This window comes from Lepidochelys olivacea (assembly GCF_965140295.1).
Source record: "Lepidochelys olivacea isolate rLepOli2 genome assembly, chromosome: 7".
Lineage (NCBI taxonomy): Eukaryota > Metazoa > Chordata > Testudines > Cheloniidae > Lepidochelys > Lepidochelys olivacea.
Genome location: NC_140417.1, coordinates 116796746 through 116823715, shown reverse-complemented (window position 1 = coordinate 116823715; position 26970 = coordinate 116796746). Strand labels below are relative to the sequence as shown.

The window sequence follows — 26970 nt, the reverse complement described above, 5'->3', positions numbered from 1 at the left end:
TTCCTTAAGTATGTGGCCAGTAAACAGTTGCTACTGTCAGGTTTCAGAGTAACAGCCATGTTAGTCTGTATTCGCAAAAAGAAAAGGAGTACTTGTGGCACCTTAGAGACTAACCAATTTATTTGAGCATAAGCTTTCGTGAGCTACAGTTCACTTCATCGGATGCATCCAATGAAGTGAGCTACATCCGATGAAGTGAGCTGTAGCTCACGAAAGCTTATGCTCAAATAAATTGGTTAGTCTCTAAGGTGCCACAAGTACTCCTTTTCTAGTTGCTACTGTTTGATTTTAACTTTTTTTTTATGTGTGCGCGCCTAATATACTACCTTTATCTTGTTGTTTTATTTTTGCACTTTCTACCAATAAATGCTCTTCTAATTGACATCAAATATGCCTCAAAGATTTCTACACAAAATTTCTAGAAATTTTAACTGACATATAAATTCCAGAAAATGAGCTTGGATATCTTAAAGTTCCTTTCTTCACATCACCCTAATAGAATCTTGTCATTTAGTACTTCTAATGTATTTGTGATTCTCTAGCCTTAAGTATGTGGTTCATTCTTTAGAAAGAATTAAAGTAAAAGAATGTATTCATTCTTTTTTTTAGCCTTTGATTTAGTCAGTATAAAGACTGTTAAAAGGTTTCTGAGTCAAGTTATATTTAAGATAAATTTCTTTCTACCTTAGCAGCTTGATGGAAACTATTTGTAAGGGTTAGTAGCAGCTTACCACCTAGAGAACTATGGAAAGAATTGTCTCCAATTAAATGGGCTAATACCTATGTGTTATACCTGAACACCTTCCCTTGCCACGTAGCTGTTCTAGGCCATTAGTGTTAATTTCTATGCAAAATATTGATTACACTATATTGAAAGATCTGTTGAAAGGCAATCATTACTTACTTTAGAATAGGCTACATGGAAAGACCATGCTTACAGAAGATAGTCTTAAGAGGATATGAAAGAGTCACACAACTTTTAGATAATCAGTTTATAAGTTAACAGGAGTGGGAAATTACTGGCAATGCAGTTGAAGTAGCTCGGGCCTCTTGTAGGCGTGAGGTTTACTGAAAAAGTGATAGTCATCTTTAGTATGTTGCTGTCAATGAATCAACTCCTCATCTGCCAAAGATAGCTTTTCTGTACATTTTCTTGATAGTTTAAGTTTCCCAGTGGCGCATTTTTGGCTTTTAAAGGCATTTTTATAGCCTTTTAAAGTTACTTGTGGTCTTTCTCTAAATGTATAGCTGTACCTGCATGGTGCTTATCTCTACAGAACATCAGTGCTTTGCAGCTCTACAGTCTGCCAAGTCAGATGCTGACTAGTGGAAGATAGCATTGCACTGTGCTAACTGTCGTTGATTTTAGTCTGATTATATTTTTCCACCAATGGAAAAAAAAAATCTCTATCAGCCATTATCAGAAAGTCATATATCAGTATTACTGATCGAGGATGAATCTATCATTCAGAATGCATTATTTGTTGCTGTATAAAATAAAGTTCAGAATAAGTCGATTAAGTCCTGGTGGTAGTGGGGGGGGGGAACGAAACTCCACTGATTGATAATGATCGGCCTACATTTATGCATAGTACAAAAGAGGCAGTCTTAGCCAGTTCAGCAACAGTGGCTTTATTTCTTAGTCATGACGGTTTTGGTACAACATTAAAGCAAGTTGTGGCTTGATTTTTAGATTATAGCTTGTTTTGTGGTTAGAATAGTTCAGTGAGAGAGTTTTAGCATGGAGATAGATGCGGTGAATCGCCTATGGCCTTGGAATCCAAAGTCTGGCTTGCTTTATTTCAGATGTTTGTGTTTTTCTAGGCTGGAGAATTTTCTTTCCAACTTTTGAATCTCTCCTCTTTTTCTTAGTCCCCCCCACCCCCTTTATTTTTCCGCTGTGACACTTACCTGGTGGCTGGGTGTGGTGAGTGTTTCTTGCAACATCTACACACTGCCAGGTTCCAGCATGTTTGATGTCTAAGCACTGTTTCACTGATTTAGTCAGTGCAAAAAACTTAGCCAAAGACATCTGTTAATCATAAATATCTAATTTAAAATCAATCTGTTGTTGTAACAATTTATTTTGCCTTTCTAGTTTGCTCAGCCTCTCTCTCTTTCCCCCGACTCCCCCCGGAAACATCTTTTAATGGAATCCTATTTTGTTTATAAGAGGGAAGATTTGTCAAGTTTTCTGTTCACTTGCTGGGTGTTTCTTGGGTAAGAAGCATTTACTGCTTGGTTAGCTAGCTGAGCCTTGTCTTACCGCAGACAGCTTTCTGGGTGTGCTGTAAGATTTCTAATAAAAACAGAAAACTCTAAAAGAATGTTTCCTCACAAATTAATAGTACTGTACGAAGAGTTGCTAGCAAAAGGGCATAATTGTAATGGAGAGTGAAGGGAATGGTAGGGAAGGAACTACGCAACATCCAAGATTAAAAAGGGCAGCAAAGCCAGTTTAGTCACTGTGTATAAGTGTATCATTTTTGTTTCAAGTAACGCTTTCTTCCAAGTGCACTTTTGTACTGTAACAAATGGCAATTTAGATATTAGTTACCAGGAAGTGACCTAATGTCTTGTTCTACAGATATTGGCTTAATGCAGTCATATCAGTATTTTCTGTTGATTGAAAATAGTAAATTACTTTACATGTAGATCACTTCCTGTAAGAAAAATATGCTTTGTGCAATAGCCTAGCATTTTCCGAGTACCATAAAGCAAAAGAGAGAGACAGTCTAGAGTCAAAATGAAAACAATTATGATACAATGTGATTTTTTTTTAACGAGCCAATGTTTTGTGCTGAAGACATATTTGGGAAATATACAGTTTATCTGCTTTTAGTTATGAAGTGCCTTATGCCAACTTGAAGTACAGCTAATGTTAACTTGGGGGAAGCATCCAAAAGAGACACAAAATGAGGTAAAGAACAATTTAGTAGACCTTTGAGGCAGAGGGAAGTAAAGTGTTTAAATTAATTGGCCATCGGACTACAAGTTTTTTTTAAATTGTTCACTCAATACCACATTACAATTACAATTTCTCTTCAGCAAACTTAAATAGTTTCATCCCTAAATGTAAATTTAATAGTTTTCTTATTTTTAAAAAAGGTAAAAAAGTTATCTGAGGGAGAAATTCAACAGGTAACATTAGAATTCAGGTAAGAAATCATTTTAAATTATTTTTCTATATCTACAAGCTTTCTTACCTGCTTCCATCATTCTGCAGTTTTGTACATGTTCTTCTAAAATTTGTTTAGCTTGATCATAGTCAGATATGTCTTATATTTACGAATATTTAGAGCAACAGGCATTTTACTAGGAAAAGAATAGTGAGTTGTAAGTGGAGTAGTGGTAGCTCCAAAATGATTCTTTAATTAATGGCATTAAAAGGTACATTGCTGGACACATTTTCCATTTTCTGATACTGGTGTGATTTCTGAACGATGGTCCAGGAGTAAAAAGAGAGCAAGGTTCTGAAATTAGACTCCATGCCCAACTCCACTGTATTTGAGCCCAATGCTAAAATGGCAACTCACATGGGACCAAATGTTTTGGGAAGAGGCATTGGCGTGTGAGACAGTTGAAATTCTGCTGGAAGCTACTTTAGGGTGTTAAAGTTTTAACTTCAGATTTTACCTCTAACACTCGCCATTGCACCTTGATTAAATAAGAGGGATGGGTGAATACCAAGTAAAAATACAGAGAAACAAAATTGAAATACTTAGTTTTACTAAACTTTAATGATTATTAATTCATTTAAAATACTAAGAGGAAGAAGTCCTGGCTTGTGTTTTACAATTTGCTGCAGAATACCGTAATATATATTCTAAAGCATTTTGTTATTGGATCCATCACCCACGACTCTGAAATGGAAAAATTAAACTTTCCATATTTTATCTAAAAGGAATCCCCCAATGCAAACAAATTAAATAGAGTGAATACTTACATACTGTTGTTTTGTATAAATCAGATTGATTCTGATGTCTTAACTGTGGTTTACTAACTCTGGATTTCATTTGCTTTGTGTGTATATGTTTTTAACGTTCTTTATTTCCCATATTATTCGTGTTGGTCACTCATTCATCATGGTAGGTTGGGGATAGGATTTTTTTAGTCAGTGGTAGGTACCATCAGATGATATTTATGGATATAGGAATATAAGCTGTGACTCAGCATTTTAAAAAGTATTTTTTTATGGTATGAAGAAACAAAACTAATAATAGATGATTTTATTCATGCAAGGAGGAGGCATCAGGCAAAGTAAGAAAGATCTGAAGGAACAAGACAGAATGAAGAAAAGCAAGTCTGATATGACTGCATATGTGCTGATGCCTTGCAGCAAGGGAGGTTTAGGTTGGCATTAGGAAAAACTTCATAACTTTCGGGGTGGTTAAGCACGGGAATAAATTTCCCAGGGAGGTTGTGGAATCTCCATCACTGGAGATTTTTAAGACCAGGTTAGACAAACACCTGTCAGGGATGGTCTAGTTAATACTTAGTCCTACCATGAGTGCAGGGGACTGCACTCGTTTGACGTCTCCAGTCCCTTCCAGACCTATGATTCTGTGTTCAAAGCCTGAGTGATTGAACCACAAATCAAGTCTAGTTTTCGTAGCTGAGAAAACATTCCAGAAGTGTGAGCCAATGTTTTATGCTTGCCAATATTGTAAAAATGAAACATAAAATGTGAAGTCCGGTTTTGGGGTGCTTAATTATTTGTGAGCAACTTGTTAATATCCACTGCGTGTGCACACACTTTGAAGGTAACAGTCATTAATGAAAGTTATAAACTGGTGACCAGTTCATTTGTTTGCCCTCTTCCTTCCTTATTTCAAAATTAAGATTATGTGGTCTGTATCATTGTCTTAAAAATATGGGGAAGAGTATTCTTTTGCTGTATTCCTTGAAGTAACATTTAGTGATTGTGGATGGTGCTTGATTGACATCTGCAAAGACTAAAGTCTGATATCTATAGAGTAAGTAAGCTTTAGGCAGCTTCTATACCACACTGTGTGCCTAACCTTGACTAGGAACATCTTAACCATGTTTAAACACAGTACTATAGCCTGCATATGTGTTAGACTACCTCTAGACTATTTATCAGACACTTGACTAAACCCTTTACACTTCACCATGATCCAGTGGATTGATGGTTGCCTATAAGACTACCCAACCTCTGCTAGAAGGTGACTAAACACCATTTCTCAACTTTTTAGAAACACTTAGGTCTTGTCTGCTTTAGGTCTTGTATTCAGTTGTAGCATCTTATATTTGACTGAACCTGTGTTTCTATTCTGCCATGCTGCAACCTCACATTTTGTTCCCTGAATTAAGTCTACACCTCATATTAAGCATACTACATTCTTTTTGTCATCTGAAAAATGCCTTGCAGTTTGACTTAACCTGTTCCCACAAGTTCCCTGTTATGTTAAAGATGGCATCAGTTGCCCTTTCATACATGTGATAGCAATAAACAGTCAGTAGAAAATGATCTATGAGTGAACCAGGACAATGTACCGATACATAATAATGCAAATATACATTCTAACACGACTACTTAGAGAGAGTGTGATATCAAAATTTGCTGCAAAATGTCTATAAAATTGCAGAATTTGAAATGTGCCCCCTTAACAATTCTGTTTAATAGATTTCAGTGTTCTCTGTGATGTATTGTCGCAATTATCTATTGCAGACTGCAATTATCTATTGCAGACAATTTATTGGTTATCAAAATCCTTTGATAACCAATAAATCTTAAAAGGGGAGAGAACTATAATGGAAAGACTTTTTAATGCACAGGTTTTATAAACGTAAAAAGCTTTGTATTTTAATGTAATTATATGACAGTCACTTGTTCCAGTGAACATATTTTATTTTGTTGGTCTGAGTGCTTCCATTACATTAAAAAAAAAATTCCAGATGGATTGCAAACTAACCTATAACGAATTAAGTTACATAGTGCAGAGTAATCGTTACTCACTTTGTTGTGATGCTTTACACTTCTGTAGTGCTCTTCACTGAAGAGTCTGGAGGGGCTTAAAATAACTGAAGGTAGGGGAGAGGGAAGTATGGTGAAGCTGCAGTAAAGAGGGACCTTGCTCAGTCCCTTAGAGTCAGTAGCAGAGCTGGAAGTAAATTCAGGAGTTCCTAGTTCTGTGTTGAGACTGCTAGACAATGTTTCTTCAAATTTTGAAAGAGTAGAAGAGGGATTGTTCCTCCTCTCTCAAACAGAAACTGATCATGTAGGAGAAACTGAAAAACCACCTTAAATGGTCTTTCTGCAGATCAGTAATCTTTCTGCATGTGTGCATTTCTTCGTTCTTTTCGGACCTTCCCTCTTAGCAACTGGCGGACAGCAGCAATCAATCTTTTGTTCCCCCCAGGCATCTGAAAATGTCCTTAACAGAGAATTTATTTTATAATAACCTATTTAGATTTCTGCTTATAGTAACATACATTGAATTTAAATAATTTGTGGAATTTTTTCTGTGTTCTCCCAAGCAGTTTTTAAATTCAGTTTTGTATAAATGAAATAGCCACATCTTTGTGAAGCATGTAGTACCTGGTTTTCTAGCCACCCTAATGAAGCGATTGGGAATTCTGTGCTTCAGCTGCTGCAAAACTAGGACCCCATGAAAGGTATGTCCTCCTGAAAAGGAGCGGAGCCTGCTAAGAGCAACGAAAGGCTCTAATATTGACCAAATTTGCATTTAGTAAAAGAGAACTGAAATAACTGGTACAAAGGTGGATGTCTAAAATCTGATTTCTTCAAGGCAATCTGGATTTTGCATGAAGAAAGTTACGAAAAATAATTTTGCAGAGGTTTTGTTAGGATCGGCGTCTTCCATTAGAAGAACAATAAGTTGAGGCTTAATATTGCTTGCAAGTCATGCTTAACAAAAGTTGTATCAAAGAATCACAAAATTGGGAGTATAAATATTTTTGAAAGACATTTGCCGTAGAGAGGAGTTGGAGGTATCTTTACTTGTTTATTGATAGCTTGCTGCTTTTCCTCTCTAATACTTCTCTTCAGTTTGATGCCAAACTGACAGGCTCATAAATACCTAATGCTGCTCTCCTTTGAGACATTCTGCCTGCACATCTGCAGGGTTATGCCTAGAAGAATTGTTGAAGTATGGATCTAATGACAAAAATACAACTGAACGTGAACCTAGTCATTCTGTAGTTGCTGTTCGTTTTACATACTCATGCCAAATAAATCAAGTGGACACATGCTGTTTTTGGTTTACCTATTGTTAGTGATAACGTCAGATGGTTAGCCTGTCTGCAGTCTTATTCCCCATTTTTATCTTTAGAAGGGATATAAACCCTCATGTTCCCAAAACAAAACTCCCTAACACTAATTGAGGGGAGTTAGGAAGAAATTTCTCTTGTGGACAAGTTGCTCCATAATTGGGATTTGAACCTTCTTCTGAACCATGTGGTACTTGTCACAGATAGACAGGATACTGGAATAGCAGGATCACTAGTCTTATCCAGTAATGCAATTTCTGTGGACCTTAATATTCATTCTGATGACCATTATGCTTCTCCACCCACAATCCCACTTCAATTCTAGTATGAGTTTAGTGACTGTCTCGATGAGCATGATAAAAATGCTAAAATAGGTGTGCAAAGCATTAGGACCTTATTTTCAGAGGTTCTGAGCACCCACAACTGCAGTTTTAGTTAATGGGAGCTCTGCATGCTCAACATCTCTGAAAGTCAAGTCCCATAACTCCAGCCATTCATGCGATCTGCTGCTGAATTAATTTTTGGAATGGAAATGAAAGGGGGGAGAGGGGAAGATAGTAATAAAAATGTGATGTTTAAGGTCTCTTATCAACCTGCTTGGATTAAAGAAAAGCTTTAGCAGACTGGTGCAAGTGCTATGAGAACCACTTAAGGTCTGACACTTAACTGCTCCTGGACTAGCAACCAAATTGTTGGGCTCGGGAGAGCTGTGTGTGCTGATGCAGTAGGCATATTGCACACTGCAGGGTCAGTACTAGTGTATGATGTATTGAAGCCACTAGTAAGTGTCTTTCATTAGGAGGAGAAGAATTAACGGAAAGGGGTAGAAACAAAGATCAGATTTGGAGATGGTTTGAAAGGTGGTATTTATACTTTTGATAATTTAAAAATGATTTTCCAATGTACCTTATTTTCTGGAAAATACTGTATAATTCTGACCCTCTGACAGCAGCTGCTTTGAGGTTCCCTTTTTCCCAAATTGCTGGTGTGATTAGACATAGTACACTTTGTGTTTTCAATTTTGTCATTGGCATAGCCCACGTTTGTATTGCTAAACAGCAGTCGGCAATGTATATCCTTTACTCTACTTCATATTGCATTCTCCTCCATAGTGCCTGATGACACCACTCAGAATTCAAAATCTATCTCCAGAAGCGTGTCGGAGAGCAAAAAACAAGTGATGGATTTTGTGTGATGTTTGCCTGTTGTTCATTTATAGAATAGATTGTTAAGTTATTTCATTTCTGAGAAATGCTGTTAGAATGTTTTGACTCATCCCTAGACTGTTTCACCCTGAAGATCTTTGTGAATATGGGCAAAATGAAATGAGATGTTTCCTATGTTATAAATGAAGTTAGGACATACAAACTTTGTATGTAGTTAACAATTTTAGTTATAATAGTAGTAATTATAAACACATGCCACCAGCTCAGCCACTGTTCCTTTCATTTCCCTAATTTTTGCTTTGTCTTCACCTGCAATTAATTAAACACTTTCCCGTGCTCTTGGGCAAAATGCCACAGATATCCAGTACAGATGTGCCTTCTGGTTCTTTGGGATTTCAGCCCAATATCTGCAGGGCAGATATTTCTACTGCTCTCAGTGTCTCCTGCCTTATTAAGAGACTCATCAGAAAGTCTCTATAGAAACTGGGCTGAATCAGAGATTACAGATGGGAAAGACCTATTAGATCATTCAGTCTATCCACTTGACTATTTCTTATAATACACTTTGTCCAGTCTGGTTTCAAAAGTTCAAGGCAATGGGGCTTTCACCATGTTCCTTGGGGAAGCTATTCCCCAGCTAACAGATCTCTCTGTTGGTTATACTTTCCCTAATATTCAGCCTCCTTTTCCTTTGACTTAACTTCATCTCATTTCATCTAATCATGTTTTGTGTACCACTGTAATAGTTTGTAATAATAATGTAGTAAAATGACTACAACAACAACACTGCATATAGGAAAAATACTGTAACTTTTGATGAGTTATTTTGGGAAAAACTGGAAAATTTCAGGTAAAAGCTGAACTTCCTGGTGAAAAGACCAGAATGGTGGAACATCTACAAAATTGACTTATTGATTGCTCACTGTATCTCTCTGTTGTGAAACTTTTAGAAAACCACATGCATTATTATGCTTTTATTGCATATTTCATCTAAGGAAATACAGTAATTTGTGAACATCAGCTAATACTTTCAGTGTCCCTGTGAAGGGAGCGGTAATTCCATTTTACAGATGGGAAACTTGAGCCTCAGAGAGGTTGTTTCTTGACTAAGCACACACAGTGGAAGAATCAGAAATAGAACAAGACTCCTTACTCTGTCCTGTGCCCTAACCCCTAACTGACATATATTAACAACACTTTGTTTTGCATTTGTAGGAAATTTGTCCAGTCTAAGTCGTCTTGGCCTAAGGTACAATAGACTGTCAGCAATCCCCAAGTCTTTAGCAAAATGTAGTGAACTTGATGAACTGAATTTGGAGAACAACAACATTTCCACTTTACCAGAGGTGAGAGGCACAAGATGTTCACTTTGGGGGAAATGTAATAGATTTTTTTTTTGTTTTGTGAGCACATCAAAATATTGCAGATTGATTTTTACATCAAAAGCTTTAAAGAATGAGCCTCACTTTAACCTGTGTGTGTGTGTGTGTGTATATATATATATATATATATATATAAAAAAAACATTGGAGATCTATAAATCCACCAGTGTTGCCACATTGACATGTATATCTAACCAGTTAGACAGTAATTCAATTGATGAATCATCAGGCAACAAGACACTAACTCATTTTATCCATTTTCTAAATGTTTTTATGACACAATTAAACAAGGAAGCCAGGGGCCTATCATTTTAGATGGACGTGAGATTCCTGTTGCAGTTGCTCAGGGGGAAAGGAGACCGAAAACTAAGAGGGATCTCTGTCCACTTCCAACTGAAGCAGGACTGTTCTGTTTTGATAGACAGGTGGACAAAAAGCCCCTATGTTTGTCATTGCTGCTTAATGTTAACATTTCCATCATAATGTAATGTAGGACTTTGCAATTTACAGCAATGTTTCGCTCCCAGTGCAGTGCATCCCTCACTTGGGTGGCTCACTACCCACTAGCTACAAAAGGTTTGCAGTCTGCAGTATCCTGGGGTGGTTAGGATTGTGCAGGGACCAGCTCTCTTGCTCCCTGCCTCTGCTGTTGCACCTGCTAGTCCTGTGCTGTTCCCTCCTGCCTCAGCCAAGTCACAGGACGTTCCACCCTCCTCAACCCTGTAGAACTGGTGAGTTTTAGGCTTCATGATAAAACACACACAGTTTATTCTGCTCTATTTCAGTTAGTGATCCAAACATTAATACTATTTTGTTCAGTCTACCTAACCTGTTCTACGAAGAATGACATCTAAAATTATATTGCAAATATCATATCGTTAAAATCTACCTAATGAGAAAAGAGAGAACATGTATACAGGGGGAAAAGATGTGAACATAAATTAGAGGACCATTGAAAGCACCCAAGTACAATAATTGCTTTTCTGTGTATGAATTATTAAATTCAGCAACAACTGACTGGAAACAAAAGAGAATTAAATATTGTGGTAGGCTTGTGCTTTAAGAAAATGCTGTTGAGAGAAAGTTGCTCAGCTGCTTTTAAGAACAAAGATGAACCAACCCCCCCAAGCATGTTATGAAAGTAACTGCAATGTGATTACACATACAGAAGCAATTGACTGGAGAACTGATTGCTTATCCTAAAGTAAGTTGACTCCTAATCAAAAACTCTCCCTTAACAAATAGTGCTATTTTACCTAAATGTGTTAGTCTAACAATGAGTTATATGTTGTGACAAAGGAGCAGCTCAAATATTAATGCAGTAGTGTAATCCATTGAAAATTAAGCATTCTTGGCTGCAATAGAAAGAAAATCCATTTGCAAAGAAATTGCTGAAATACAAAATGAGCCAGAGCTCGTGATGCAATGCCTAATAAATATTGTATCTTAAAAGGATATGTTGGGAAAGGCAGCAGTCCCACAGCTTTCATAAATGTTGAGTGCATTGTTTTTCTTTAGATTGTGTATAACTAAGCTCTACATCTTCCCCTCCAAGACATTTTAATTGTTAGTTACTTGTGAGCTGTTAGAAAAATTATATGCACTAGATAATATACATATTATCAACAACATTTATGTATAGTCCCAGACTTGAAAAACAGCCTTTGCGAATTCCAAGGTCAGTTTGAAACCATAAGGTGTTAGGAACCCCAAAGTACTGTAGCAAAATACAGAGCCAAAAATGCCAACTAAACAATAAAATCACTAAAGGCAGGATTTCCTCTTGAAAGATTGTGCTAAATAACAATGAGATTTTAATACGACTAATATCTCTACAACTTAAAGTTCTGTTGTTTACGGTTAGGAAAAAAATTGCTGCACTGACTTTTCTGAGATAAGACTTTTTTTCTTGTGTTCAAATACCTGCAAATTTGTTGAGCCATGACATGAAGCAAAGCAAGTTATAATTTGATGGTTTATTTATATAATGAATGTGAAGCGACCCTTAATTTAAAAACCAAAAAACTTTCATTCCTGAAACAACAATGCTATAAAAATGTTATTGTAATTGTAATATTAAAACTGCAACCCAGAAAAAGTAAAGATATTTGAAGTTGATTGAAATTTTTGAGAGGTTGCTGCTATTCTGTCTGTGATTGTAGATAGAATCATAGAATATCAGGGTTGGAAGGGACCTCAGGAGGTCATCTAGTCCAACCCCCTGCTCAAAAGCAGGACCCATACCCAATTAAATCATCCCAGCCAGGGCTTTGTCAAGCCTGACCTTAAAAACTTCTAAGGAAGGAGATTCCACCACCTCCCTAGGCAACGCATTCCAGTGTTTCACCACCCTCCTAGTGAAAAAGTTTTTCCTAATATCCAACCTAAACCTCCCCCTCTGCAACTTGAGACCATTACTCCTTGTCCTGTCCTCTTCCACCACTGAGAATAGTCTAGAACCATCCTCTCTGGAACTACCTCTCAGGTAGTTGAAAGCAGCTATCAAATCCCCCCTCATTCTTCTCTTCTGCAGACTAAACAATCCCAGTTCCCTCAGCCTCTCCTCATAAGTCATGTGTTCCAGACCCCTAATCATTTTTGTTGCCCTTCGCTGGACTCTCTCCAATTTATCCACATCCTTCTTGTAGTGTGGGGCCCAAAACTGGACACAGTACTCCAGCTGAGGCCTCACCAATGTCGAATAGAGGGGGATGATCACGTCCCTCGATCTGCTCGCTATGCCCCTATTTATACATCCCAAAATGCCATTGGCCTTTTTGGCAACAAGGGCACACTGCTGACTCATATCCAGCTTCTCGTCCACTGTCACCCCTAGGTCCTTTTCCGCAGAACTGCTGCCTAGCCATTCGGTCCCTAGTCTGTAGCTGTGCATTGGGTTCTTCCGTCCTAAGTGCAGGACCCTGCACTTATCCTTATTGAACCTCATCAGATTTCTTTTGGCCCAATCCTCCAAAGATATTGTAATATTTCTGGTATGTAACATCATGCGTGAATCTTTAATCCCTGCAATACCTAAACAAATAGGGCTGAATTAAGCTTGGCATAGTAATGAGCGAAAGATGATATTTCAGCATTAATATGACATTCATTATTTATTTCTGCGGTGCCAATAGTGTGTCTGGGTGCTTTACTGACAGATACAAACCTGAGATTCCTGCTATCAAAGTTCGTTCCTCACTCTGAACTCTAGGATACAGATGTGGGGACCTGCATGAAAGGCCCCCTAATCTTATTCTTACCAGCTTAGTTTAAAAGCTGCCGCCACCAAAGTGTTACACAAAGAACAGGGGAAGTGCCCACTTGGAAACATCTCCCCCCGCCCCCCCCCCAAAAAAATCCCCCTTAGCACTACACCCCCTTTCCTGGGGAAGGCTTGATAAAAATCCTCACCAATTTGCATAGGTGAACACAGACCCAAACCCTTGGATCTTAAGAACAATGAAGCAGCAATCAGATTCTTAAAAGAGAATTTTAATTAAAGAAAAAGTAAAAGAATCACATTGGTAAAATCAGGATGGTAAATACCTTACAGGGTAATCAGATTCAAAACATGAGAGAATCCCTCTATGCAAAACCTTAAGTTACAAAAAGATACAAAAACAGGAATATACATTCCATTCAGCACAACTTATTTTATCAGCCGTTTAAACAAAACAAAAAGAAAAGGAGTACTTGTGGCATCTTAGAGACAAACCAATTTATCTGAGCATAAGCTTTCGTGAGCTACAGCTCACTCCATCGGATGCTTTTCCACTGAATGCATTCGATGAAGTGAGCTGTAGCTCACGAAAGCTTATGCTCAGATAAATTTGTTAGTATCTAAGATGCCACAAGTACTCCTTTTCTTTTTGCAAATACAGACTAACACGGCTGCTACTCTGAAACCTGTCATTAAACAAAACAGAATCTAACGAATATCTAACTAGACTGCTTACTGACTTTTTACAGGAGTTCTGACCTGCATTCCTGCTCTGGTCCCGCAAAAGCATCACACAGACAGAGAGAACCCTTTGTTCCGCCCCCCTCCAGCTTTGAAAGTATCTTGTCTCCTCATTGGTCATTTTGGTCAGGTGCCAGCGAGGTTATCTTAGCTTCTTAACCCTTTACAGGTGAAAGGGTTTTTCCTCTGGCCAGGAGGGATTTAAAGGTGTTTACCTTTCCCCTTATATTTATGACACCTGCCTAAAGGATGTTACAATCTAATTAGTCACACACACAAAACTCTCAAGAAGCAAGACTAAAAGCAGTTGGTTTGAATAACAAAATTTAGCACCCAGTTGGTTAATTCTAATGGTTTTATTTTGGATCTGTTTGATTTTTTTTTTCTTCTTGGTTTGTCACAAAAAGACACACACAAGTAACTTAGATTATTTTATGGTAGGATTAAGATCAGAAAAAATTTAGGGTTTCTGAAAAATGTTTTTTCAAGTGTGCCTAAACATGGGGGGTGAGGTGGGGGCTATTTCTGTTAGTATGTACATTATCTGAATTTCAAGATGCTTTTAAAATAAGGACCTGCCAGACATCAGTGGCTGAAGCTTTAGTAGTAATTGTAGGAACCTGTAAAGCAAATTCATTCTTGATGTCAAGTCAATTCATAGTATAGACTTTTATTAAGTTAATACAGATTTGTATTTTTTTTAAAAAAAAACCTAATTGAAATGCAGTATATTGGGTTCACACCTATTTCCATCCATTTTCAACTGAGGTGGCATCAAAGTGAGGATGAGTTTGGTCTCTGATTCTCTAAAGGACAGTTGCTATATTCATAGATTCCACAGCCGGGAGGGACCATTGTAGTCATCTAGTCTGACCACCTGTATAACACAGGCTGTAGAACGTCCCCAGAATCATGCCTAGAGGATATCTTTGAGAGAGAAAAACAATGAGGAGTCCAGTGGCACCTTAAAGACCAACACATTTATTTGGGCATAAGCTTTCGTGGGTAAAAAACCCACTTCTTCAGGTGCATGGAGTGAAAAGCCAGTCTTGATTTTAAAATTGCCAGGGATGGAAACTCCACCACGACGCTTGCTAAATTGTTCCAATGGTTGGTTACGCTCACTGTTAAAAAAAATTATATCTGATTTCCAGTTTGAGCATGACTTACGACAATTCAGCACCATTAGCTGCATCTCCTCCTCTACACAATAGCTATTCTATTTGTCACATCAGCACTGGTTGCATTTCCTCCAGTATTGGAAATGCTGGTGAGGACTGATGTGATTTTTTTCCCACTGAGCTTTCCAGACAACCTCTGTCTGCACTCTGGGTGGCTCTAGCCAGTGCTATCAGTGTTGCTCAAAACCACTATTTTATTTTTTTTACAAGTAGAAAAAGGTTACAAAAAAAGCAGTAGCTGTGTTTTTAAATGTTGGTACTTTTTATATACTAGCACCATAAATGTGTGGGAGGAGAGGAATACAGTCCTCTCCTAGTGATTGTGGATGAGACTGTATGGATGGGAGAACTTTTTCTGAAGTTGATTGCAACACTTATCTTGTTGTGTGGGCTGGGGGAAGCTATTTTTAAGAGACCCAATACAGTGAAAGAATACATGTTAAAATAAATCTAAACGCAAAGCTCAAGTGAAACTAGATCCTGAATGTTTGTGTGTGTGTGGTTCTCCCCTACCCTCTCTCCCTTTCCAGGGTCTTTTATCGAGTCTTGTGAACCTGACTAGCTTAACATTGGCCAGGAACTGCTTCCAGTCATATCCAGTGGGTGGCCCATCACAGTTCTCCACAATCTACTCTCTCAACATGGAACACAACCGCATCAGCAAAATCCCGTTTGGAATTTTCTCTAGAGCTAAAGTGTTAAGTAAGCTGAACATGAAGGTGAGCCACAGCAATGCTCCACTGCTTGTAACATCCATAGCAGATTCTTTGAGCTGTAACAAATTTAATGATACAAAGAATAAACTTGTAGCATATGAAAGGGACCCTTTGTCACCTTACTCAGATATCATAGACACACGTCCTTTACCTGTGTAACTGATCCATTTCATTTTTCACTATTTATTCTATTAGCTCTTTCACATTGCCTTCACATTTGGACAATGAAAATCAGTGAAGCTGGTTGTACTTTGTATGTTCAGGAACCTGAATGGTTGAATTGCAAACGTTGCAGAAGAATATTTTGTTTTAAAGCAATTTCATTTCAATTAAAAACAGAATCCTGGAAAGAAATATCTATTGCCTTTTTTTAGCTTATATTTACAAAATCTAAAATTAAGACCTTGTTATTACTATTATTTTTGCGTTGAGGTAGCCTAGAGACCACAGTAAAAACTCATGTCCCATTGTGTTAGATACTGTATATTTTTAAAGAGACTGTTTACATCCTCTAAAGATCACAATATAAGCATATGATGACAGATTAAAGGTGGAGAAAATAGCCACGAGGGATGATAGTGTAACAGTGAAGTGACTTTAGTTTAATATGTAACAGAATACACATTCAGAGATTTTCAATATATCTTTGAAACTCGACAAATCGCCCCTCCCATGTCTTGATATAATTAAATTTTAGAAAATGTATTTATCAATAAATGATAGCAATTATTATTTTTATATATATTTAAATATATATATTTATATAATTGTGACAGCACCTACAATGTGCAAGGCACTTTCAAGCTATGTAAGATAGTCTCTTCCCTGAAGAGCTTGCCTTCTGAAATACAAAAATAGATTCATAGATACTGAGGCCAGAAGGGACCATTGTGATTATCTAGTCTGAGCTCATGTTTAACACAGGTCATAGAACTTCCCCAAAATAATTTATAGAGCAGATCTTTTAGAAAAACACCCAATCTTGGTTTAAAAATTGTCACTCATGGAGAATCCTCCACAACCCTTGGTAAATTATTTTAATGGTTAATTACTTACACTGTTAAAAATTTATGCTTTATTTTCAGTCTAAACCAGATGAAGAGGGCACAACATAAAAGTAAAGTGGCTGGTGCACGTTTTAGTCATTTCAAGGGGGTTAAAATTTTTATTGTATTGTAAAAACTTATGTTTAACTCTCCTCCAATACCTCTATTATTAGATGACTGAATTTTTGTTGACCTCACAACAGAAATTAGTCTTGGGGAAAGATTTGAATGGTGAGAGGATAGTGCCTGGCACATTATTTGGAAAGAGTTGTTTTTTTCAGGTGTAAGGGCAATGTGGAAAAGTCAGACAAAAGAGGCAACATCTTCCTTTTTGTAATCTAGATGGGTCCTTAAGTTGGAAAAACATTTCTTTAAAAGTACCAATCTGTCTTTAATGTCACACATGTACCAGTTGTTCGAACAGCCTGATTTCTTAGAATTTACAGTGTCCACTCTAGACCAAATTATATCACTAGCACTCTAAATAGTGAGAGTGTCTAACTTCATTCCAGTTTTTTTTTCTACATAAGCAATTTGGATGTATTTGCTATTTTAAAAACTACCCCGGTGTTAGCAAACATGGAGCCTGTGAGCACTGCTGGTATCTGTTCCAACTGCCTGCCCTAGGCCAGATCCTGAAATAATGTCTGACGTTTAAGTTGTTTTGTAACGGTACTTGACCTTTTATTATTAAGGTTTTTTTGTTTACCTTATACCCTCCATATTCTTAGGATTGCAGAATTGTTGCTAGCTTCTTTACATGATGTGGTGGTGGTTTTTTTTATTCATATCTTAAGTGTTCACATCCTAGCTAACAGTACATAATGTTGAAAAGAGTAAGAAGTCAAAATTAACTACTGAGACCTTTGAAATTTCATGAGTTATTGCCTCTGTAATATGTTGTTTCCATTTCAGTCTATCACATTGGTAATACAAATGCAGCTCCACATGTCTAGATTGGGTAGTGTTCATTACATTTTGGGAATGCATTTTAGAGATTCAGCCACGTTTTTGCTATTGGTTTATATAAGAACCAATCAAATTTTTGATTTATCCAAATGCTTCATCTTATTTAATCTCCAGGCTACCTTGCTGTTTTTTCATGCCAAAACCTACATCTTTTATTTGTTAAATTGCAGGACAATCAGCTAACCTCACTCCCCTTGGACTTTGGGACTTGGACCAGCATGGTGGAACTGAATTTAGCCACTAATCAGCTCACAAAAATTCCTGAGGATGTGTCTGGGCTAGTTTCCCTTGAGGTGAGAGGAATACAGTGAATATCTGACTAAGCAAATCCTCAGAAATGAACTTTTCCTATTTCAAATTTAAGTAATATTATTTTGCATAATCAGTTTAAAAAGAAAAGTATATGTCCCAATAATAAGTGTGCTAACCGAACATATGAGTGTTTCATGAGCTATTACCAGCAGGAGAGTGAGTTTGTGTGTGTATGGGGGTGGGGGGGATGTGAGAAAACCTGGATTTGTGCAGGAAATAGCCCAACTTGATTGTCATGCACATTGTGTAAAGAGTTGTCACTTTGGATGGGCTATCACCAGCAGGAGAGTGAATTTGTGTGGGGGGGTGGAGGGTGAGAAAACCTGGATTTGTGCTGGAAATGGCCCACCTGATGATCACTTTAGATAAGCTATTACCAGCAGGACAGTGGGGTGGGAGTAGGTATTGTTTCATATTCTCTGTGTATATATAAAGCCTGCTGCAGTTTCCACGATATGCATCTGAGGAAGTGAGCTGTAGCTCACGAAAGCTTATGCTCTAATAAATTGGTTAGTCTCTAAGGTGCCACAAGTACTCCTTTTCTTTTTGTGAATACAGACTAACACGGCTGTTACTCTGAAACCTGTCATGAGTTTATGGCTTTCATGAATAGCTTTTTAAATGTTTTGTTCCTTAAGCCTGTGTGCCTATTTAATTTATTAACCTATAGACAACGTCACACCACAAAATGTACAGTGCAGAAAATAAAATGAAATCTGAGCTGAACACCCAGAGAGACCAGCATGCAAACAAAGTGGGCCAAAATATTCCAACAAAAGGATGACAAAGTGGACTGAGTTCAGTTAGAAAGCATTGGACTGGGCCTTGAAACCAACCACCAAGAGATTAAAGAGAGAGTTCTGTAGATGGAATCCATGAACCAAATTGGCCCATTAAACAGATTTTGTTGTTAGAGTGCAATAGCTAAGGGCATATTTAGGTTGTAAAATTAGGTAAAAACACTAGGGAATTAAACAGAACTGCTTATGCAATGTTTATGCAAAAGTGAAAGTTCGTACAGCAATTTTAATTCAGCCACATTGCACATTGGTAATTGTGGACTGGGATCACAGGGGAATTATGCTGAGATTGCTCAATTAGGGCAAACTGCGAAGAATGGGGCAGACAATCACCAAAACTGGTGGTTATTCTAATACTTAGATTCACCAAGCCAGCAACAAAACAGCTTCCACAATACCTTACTGGTTACCCAGAAGCCAAAAACACAGTTCCCTTAAAGCAGCCCAGCCTTGGACTTCCTCCTAGAGATCCAAGTCAAATATGAAGAGAATTACTGAAAATCTTGTTCATCATATAAAAATTGGACACATTACCCTCAGGTCACTGAATATTTTTGATCTTACCGAAATACATGCTTACAGCCAATTCTTATTAATTAATCTAAAATTTATTTAAAAAGAAGAGAGTATTGGTTGAAAGATCATTCTAAAAACTCTATTCAGTCTGTATGTATATCAGTTTCATAGTAGATATGGTGAACTTCAGAGTTGCAAAGAGTTCTTTCAGAATTAGTCCATAGTTTTAGTCTAATGTCCAATATCAGGGTGATCCAGATGGGACTGGAGATCTCCGTTTTGGGACTCAAACTTCCCCCGATGAAGCTTAAGCACATCTGAGATGAAAGGATCAGGTCCCAAAAGCCCTTTGTATGGTTCCCAGGCAGCCTCTTGACAGCATGCAGTCCTTGGGTGAACAGTAGGCAGTTATCCTAGCTTTGAAGTAGACCTCCTATTTCCTAAGCATCACTGATAATTAGCTACATGGATTAACATAAGGCAACTGCCTATCTCCCGTTATTTACAGGTAGTTTGCTACATACTTCAAAGAGAGATTGACAGTGATATCACTACATTCACAGTTCATTTAAATGTTAACATTTTCTTTTGATCTCTGAATTAACAGAATTCAGCAGTAGACAGGAACTGTTCGGTTACATGGTTAACACCTAACAAGATATAAGAAAAAACACTTACAGTTAGCATTACCTCTAATTCTCTAAACAGACAGGTTTGCATTTCTAATTCTAGTCTATCTAACGTGAAATGGCCCTAATTACCATTTACATATCCTTTAATATGTCTCTAAAGGTTGAATCTGGATCAGTTAACCTACTAGTTGTGTAACTCCACGCCCTGTATCACAGTAATATTTTCTGTTCTGTTTTTCTTTTAGATTCGTAGTTTAGTACGTTACTATTCATATTGTTTAGTATGTACCTTTAAATACACAGGATATGCAACCAGACCACATTATTATTGACATGCTAACCTTAACTTTGGCATTTCCTGACTTTAACTGTGCAATCCTAACCTGATTAAGCTTCTCAGACCTGAAGAAGAGCTCTGTGTAAGCATGAAAGCTTTCTCTCTGACAAACAGAAGTTGGTCCGATAAAAGATATTACCTCCCTCACCTTGTCTCTCTAATATCCAGGACCGACACAGCTCCAACAATACTGCAGACAACCCTAATGATGCATTGTTGTAGAATTTTGCATTAACTGTTAAGCTACTCACTTTTGTGTTTGTGTGTGTGTTAATATCGTAAAATAATAACATGGTAGGATTGGAAAGGAGAAGTATCAAGCAATTCTAGCACAGTGCTGGGATCAATTCCCAGACCCTATTGGGTTTAGCTGGGAGATCTTAACTATCCAAAGACAGCCGGACACCCCTCCAGAGCTGTCTGGCCTTGGTGATGTCACTAAGGGTAAGTCTTCACTGCAGCAAGGAGCGAGCCTCCCAGTCTAGTTAGACAGACTTGTGCTAGCTGGTCTTGAGCTAGCACGTTAAAAGTAGCAGTGTGGAAGTTGTGGCTTGGGTGTCAGCTTGGGCTCTTGAGCCTGCCCAATCCTCCAGGTCTGAGCTTGGGTGACTTGCCTGAGTCTCCATGGGAGCTGCAACATCCACACTGCTCTTTTTAATGTGCTGGAGCCCCATTAGCACAAATCTGTCAGTCTGTCTACCTGGGCTGCGAGGTTTGCTGCCAGCTGCAATGTAGAAATAGCCTTTAGAGCAGGGGTGGGCAAACCTTTGGGCCCAAGGGCCCCATCTGGGTATAGAAATTGTATGGCGAGCCATGAATGCTCATGAAATTGGGGTTAGGGTGTGGGAGGGGTGAGGGCTCTGGCTGGGTGTGTGGGCTCTGGGGTGGCACTGAGGATGAGTGGTTTGGGGTGTAGGAGGGTGCTCCGGACTGGGACTGGGTTTCGGTGGGCAGGAGGGGGATCAGGGCTGGGGCACGGGGAGGGTATGGGGGGCAATGAGGGCTCCGGCTGGGGGTGCAGGCTCTGGGATGGGGTGGGGGGGGGATGAGGGGGTTGAGGTGTAGCAGGGTGCTCCGGGCTGGGACTGAGGGCTTTGAAGGGCGGGAGGGGGATCAGGGCTGGGACAGATGGTTGGGGTGCGGGGGTGGGGGTGTGTGGTTCAGGGGTGCAGGCTCTGAGCGGCGCTTACCTCAAGGAACTCCTGGAAGCAGCAGCATGTCCCTTCTCCGGCTCCCATTGGCCGTGGTTCCTGGCCAATGGAAGCTGTGTGGGAGGCACTTGGGGGCAGGGGCAGTGTGCGGAGAAGCTGGAGGGGGCCGCGCGGCGCAGCCCCTTACCCTGCTCCCCCACTGGAGTGCCAGAATGGGACAAGCCCCAGACCCCACTCCCCAGCGGGAGCTCAAGGGTCGGATTAAAACAGCTGGGGGGCCGGATGCAGCCCGCGGGCCATAGTTTGCCCACCCCTGCTTTTAGAGCATGGATTATCAGGATCTAAGCACCTGCAGCTCTGTTGATTTAACAGGGATTTGTGGGTGCTCAGCACCACTAAAAATGCAGCCCTTCACTCTGTGCCTAACTACCTACCTCACTGAGGAGTTGAGTTGCCTGTAAGCAACCTTAAGCTGCTCTGGAGAAAGGTGCTATATTACTGCAAACTATTCTTGAATGAATTATGTGGCTTCGTAGATGAGCATAAGAACATAACATAAGAACATAAGCATGCGACTTTACAGCATAGAAAAGACAAATTTTCTACCTGAAGGAGTTTACAATCTGAGGTCTTGTCTAGATGGAGACCCTCAAGAAAATTAATCCAAAATAATTTTTAAAGTGGATTAGTTAAAGTTGAGAAAATGCTGTGTGGACACTCTTATTCAGAATTAAAGTGGGCTTAATTTGATGTATTTTGGAAGTGAATTAATCTAAATTGAGTCGATGACACTTGAATTCTCAATAAGAATGCTCACACAGGGATTTAATGCAGTTTGACTAATCCTCTTTACATTCAGACCTTAAGTTAATTTTCCTGCATGTCCCCCGGTAAGCAAGTCCTAATTTAAAATGAGAGCAAACAGTAACTGAGAGCACCAGAGGAATTAAAAAAGGGGACTGATGAGGGAGGTCATTATAGGAGACCAATGCATGTGTGTAGAGTGGCCAAGTATTTTGTTATTAGTCCCTTCCCAAAACCAGCTTCTTGAAGGTGGCATAAAAAGTAAGAGGAGGTGGGGAGGTTTGTTGAGCATAAGGGATAGCACTGAGGCGGGCATGTGAAAGAATATAAATGATAGGGGAATTATGTAGTAGTCTGTCTTGATTCATTTGGTTAAAATGGGCGCTTAGCTCTTTGTTTCTCCACTGTTTATTTTAAAAATATGTACATTTTTTAAATAGTCCTGTTAATCTGAAATCTGTTGTTCTGAATTTAAACTTCACTTCCGTTAAACTCAATTTTGTAACCTGTTAACTTTGATTACTGATTTAAGTTTAACTTTGTCCTTTAGTTCAGTTTCACAGGAGTTTTACAAAACTTGTTAAACAGTGTGTTAATTTTGCATTCTATTGAATGCTACTTAAGCAATACTTAACACTTAATTCTGAAGTCTAAAGGGATTCTCTTTTAGTTCGCACTTGCTGCATTACTTAAAATTTTCCCTGTTTTTTTCTTCAGGTTCTTATCTTGTCAAATAATCTTCTGAAGAAACTTCCCCATGGTATTGGAAACCTACGGAAAATAAGAGAGTTGGATCTAGAGGAGAACAAACTGGAATCCTTGCCAAATGAAATTGCTTACCTTAAGGATCTGCAGGTGAAACAATGAGAGGAGATAAACATACTAAGCCTTTTACTTACAACAGGCTAATTTGTACCTTTCCCACTTAAATTGATGGTATCTAGCTCTTTAAGGAAAGTTAACGGAAGGAGTTTACTGTTAGCGAAGAGTATAGAGAATCAGGACTCTTGAGTTTTATTCCTGGTTCTGCCATTGAGTCTCTGGTTGACCTTGGGAAAACAACATTTAATTCTTCAAGTGCTGGTCCTTATGTGTATTCCACATGTGGGTATGCATGTGTGCCGTGCCCGAATCCAGCAATTTTTCCAAGCAGTGTCCATTGACCCACATGTGCGTAGTATCTCCCATCGTGCTCCTGACTGAGAGTTTAAGGGGTGTTGCGGGTCGATGCCACGTGGCCTGAGTTGAAATCCTGCCCTTCACTCTAAGTCTCTAAAAGAGTGTGTGTATATCTTCTCTTTCCTCCTCACCCCCACCCCAAGTCGGGGGGGGGAAACTCTCTTTGTCCCGGGGACTATGCCCAGGGTCCTGGACTTCAAGAACTGCGTTTCCTGTCCTTGCTCCTTTTCCATCCTCAACACGGATCAGTGGTGTCTCTATTGTCTGGGTGAGGCCCTTATCTCGGTGAAGTGCAGCATCTGTAAGTCCTTCCCATCCCAGAACCAGAGAGGCTCAAGAACTCAGGCTGAGGAAGCATCTGATGGAAGAGGCCTTGATCTGAGCTTGGCCTGGGAGACCCCCCTGTACATCAGCCTCAGCTGGCCAGCAATACAGTTCTGAGCATGAACAATGGAGCGGAGCCACTGGCACTGAAGCCCAACAGCACAGGGCTGCCCGTGACAGTAAGAAACACTCTCATGGGCGTAACGGCATATCCACACAGCGGACTGCCTATAAGAAGCATATTTGCTCCACAAGCCATGCCAGGTTGGGTGAGATGTCATGTACAGATCCCACAGAACTGTCACTCGGGGCCCCTCGGCTGGAGGGTAAGGCGAGGAAGAGGGATCCGATAGGGACAAAGATAGGCCAATTGTGTCCACGAGCGCCAGTCCGGATGTACCATTGGTTCTGCCTCAGCAATATGGAGACTGGCCAGCTCCGGCAGTGAAACCAGGTCCCTCCGATGTCTTGATGGGAACCCTGTGGACTCCAGGCCATATGGACGCTTTTCTGACACTGGATGAGGTCTTCCTCCACTATCTGCAGTCTCTACTTCTGTTGGGTCTGACACTTCTCAGGGAGGTTCCTACCGTGGAGCATGAACCTCTGCTACTGCCACAGGAGAGACCCCTTCCCTTTCCATCATACAGGGGCCTCCCAGTACCAACAATACCACTGTTTCCGATGGCACTGTGCTGAGACTCGGAGGAGCCAGTCCCACTGATATCTCCGACACAGTGCAGCTCAGACAGCTGCAGCAGCCCTATCCTCCTGGCTATGACCCCCCTTCCCCAGGGATGCCTGATATCATTTCCTGTGGGCCCACTGTGACCAATAGATCCCTCCTTCTGTCCATACTGGGCACCCTTATAGCAGACACTGGCACCGGTGCAGGAATCTTGCCACTCGTCGCCCTCTTGTCAGCTGCTTCCGTTGGTGTATGAGGAGGAAGACACTGAGCCAGTACCACCAGTTCCGACCGGAGCCGCCTCATCACTGGGTGACTTGTTCATCCCTTTTGCCACCCTCTCTGCCAGATGACCATTGGCAATATCAAGATCTTCTCCAAAGGGTGCCTACTGACTTGTAAATCCCATTGGAGGAGGTCCAGGACCCCCAGCACCATCTCCTGGACATCTTATAACCCCAGGGGCCATCCAGGGTGGCCCTTTTCATAAACGAGGCCGTACTACAACTGGCCAGAATGGTTTGGCCCATAGCTGCACAGTGTGCCCCCATCCAGAAGCAAGCTTGCCAAAGGGGCTGATTTCCTTTTTACACACCCTTCTCCTAATTCACTAGTGGTGCAAGTGGCTGTGGAAGGGGCTCAGCAGCACCCTCAGAAATCCACCCTGCCAGAGAAAGGGTCAAAGAGGCTGGATCTCCTGGGCAGTAAGGTCTTGTCCTCCGCAGGCCTTCAGTTTCATATAGCCAATTACCATGCATCATTGGCTAAATACAACTTTAATACCTACGCCAGGCTGACGGAGTTCAAAGACAAGGCCCCTGAGGAAGATCAGGCTCAGTTGCACTCCTTGATGAAGGAGGGGAGGCTGGTGGCAAAGGTGGCTTTCCAGGTCATGGTGGATGCTACAGGGTCCTTGGCTACAGGGTTGGTCATACATAGAAACTCTTGGCGCCAATCATCGGGCTTCCCAAGGGCGGTCCAAAATACTATTCAGGACCTCCCTTTTGCTGAGGCCAATCTTTTCAGTGAAAAGGCAGACGAGACTTTGCATTCCCTGAATGACTCGAGATCCACCCTCAGGTCTCTGATATCTGTGCTTCAGCCCCCACAAGAATACATCAGAAACAGCCCTTCAGACCATGGCCACCTTCCTATCTCTCTTACTACCATCATCCACCTGAACCCCCTTGCAAGTGACCTGAGATCCCAGAGAGGCTGTTTCCCGGCTCCAACCACTACCACGCCGTCCATGTACTCCCAACTGCAAGCCAAAGGCCACTTTTGATATCCAGATCAAGACCTGCATACCACCACTGATTATGCCTACTTCACCACCCATCATCTTTGGAGGCTGCCTTACCTCCTTCACCCACGTTTGGAGTGAGGTCACCATGGACAGTTGAGTTCTGGAGATTATCCATCATGGATACTCCAAGATTTCCTTTCCTTTTCTCCGCACAAACCTCCTACCTGACCACCCCTGGGGGACCCCTCCCACCAATTGATTAATCAACAAGAGACAGACTTCGTACTCCACCAGTGAGTGATAGCGAGCATCCTGCCTCAATAGCGAGGAAGAAGGTTCTGCTCCCCATATTTTCTCATCCCCGTGGAAGGTGGAGATCCATCCTGGACTTTCGACAGCTCAATATTTTCATCAGGAAGCTGAAATTCACAATGATTACACTGGCATCAGTAATCATCTTCCTCCAGGAAGGCGGGGGTGGGGTAGTTCACACCTCTTGACATGAAGGATGCATATTTCCTTGTGGACATTCACCCATCACATAGGAAATTCCTACAAATCAGGATTACACAGTAACAATACCAGTTGCACATCCTCTCTTTGGTCTTGCGATAGCATCACGGGGCTTTGTGAAAGAAAGCGTTCACGGTAGTAGTAGCCTAGATGCAATGCCAGGGAAATACGGTATTCCCATACCTGCACAGCTAGCTTCTGGTGAGACATTCCCGACAAGAAGTTGTCTTCACGATAGATTCCCTTCAATGTCTCCTTGCCTCCTTAGGTGTCTGCATAAACGAAGACAGGTCCATTTTGTCACCTACACAGACAATAAATTTAATAGGAACAAGGCTGGACTCTGTCTCAGTGTGAGCTTTCCTTCCAGTGGACAGATTTTACACGATGAGCAGCCTGATCACGCACATCACCTGCAAACCCCACATTATGCTGTGTTGGTGCCTCTCCTTCATGGGCCACATGGCTGCATGCAAGTATGTGACACCTTTTGCCCAGCTCCACTCTACCTACAGGCCAACCAAGGACCACATTAACTACAGAGCTACTGTTCCCTCAGGAGTTCTTGCTTCTCTTGCTTGGTAGTCCAACCCGACGCAGACCGTGGTTGAAACACCCTGCAGCCCTCCCATATTGAGGGGCCACCATTGTGATGGATGCCTCCCTTACAGGATGGGACGCTCACCTGGCCTACCATGCGGCCCAGAGTACATGGACACCATGGGAAGCCAGGTGGCCTAAAAACCTGCTGGAACTGAGAGCAGTCCGCATAGCCTGCAAGGCCTTCTTTCCC

The 26970-nt window shown here is 40.4% G+C and overlaps 1 protein-coding gene across 3 annotated transcripts in view; it reads left to right on the top strand.

Annotated features, from left to right (window-relative positions):
• SHOC2 (SHOC2 leucine rich repeat scaffold protein) overlaps positions 1-26970 on the top strand; it is a 102520-nt gene that overhangs the window by 70844 nt on the left and 4706 nt on the right. For all 3 annotated transcript variants that reach the window (XM_084633277.1, XM_084633276.1, XM_084633278.1), the window contains 4 exons: positions 9636-9766; positions 15475-15663; positions 17846-17968; positions 22945-23082. In XM_084633277.1, coding sequence (XP_084489403.1) covers positions 9636-9766; positions 15475-15663; positions 17846-17968; positions 22945-23082 — 581 coding nt within the window. The remainder of the gene's footprint in view (positions 1-9635; positions 9767-15474; positions 15664-17845; positions 17969-22944; positions 23083-26970) is intronic.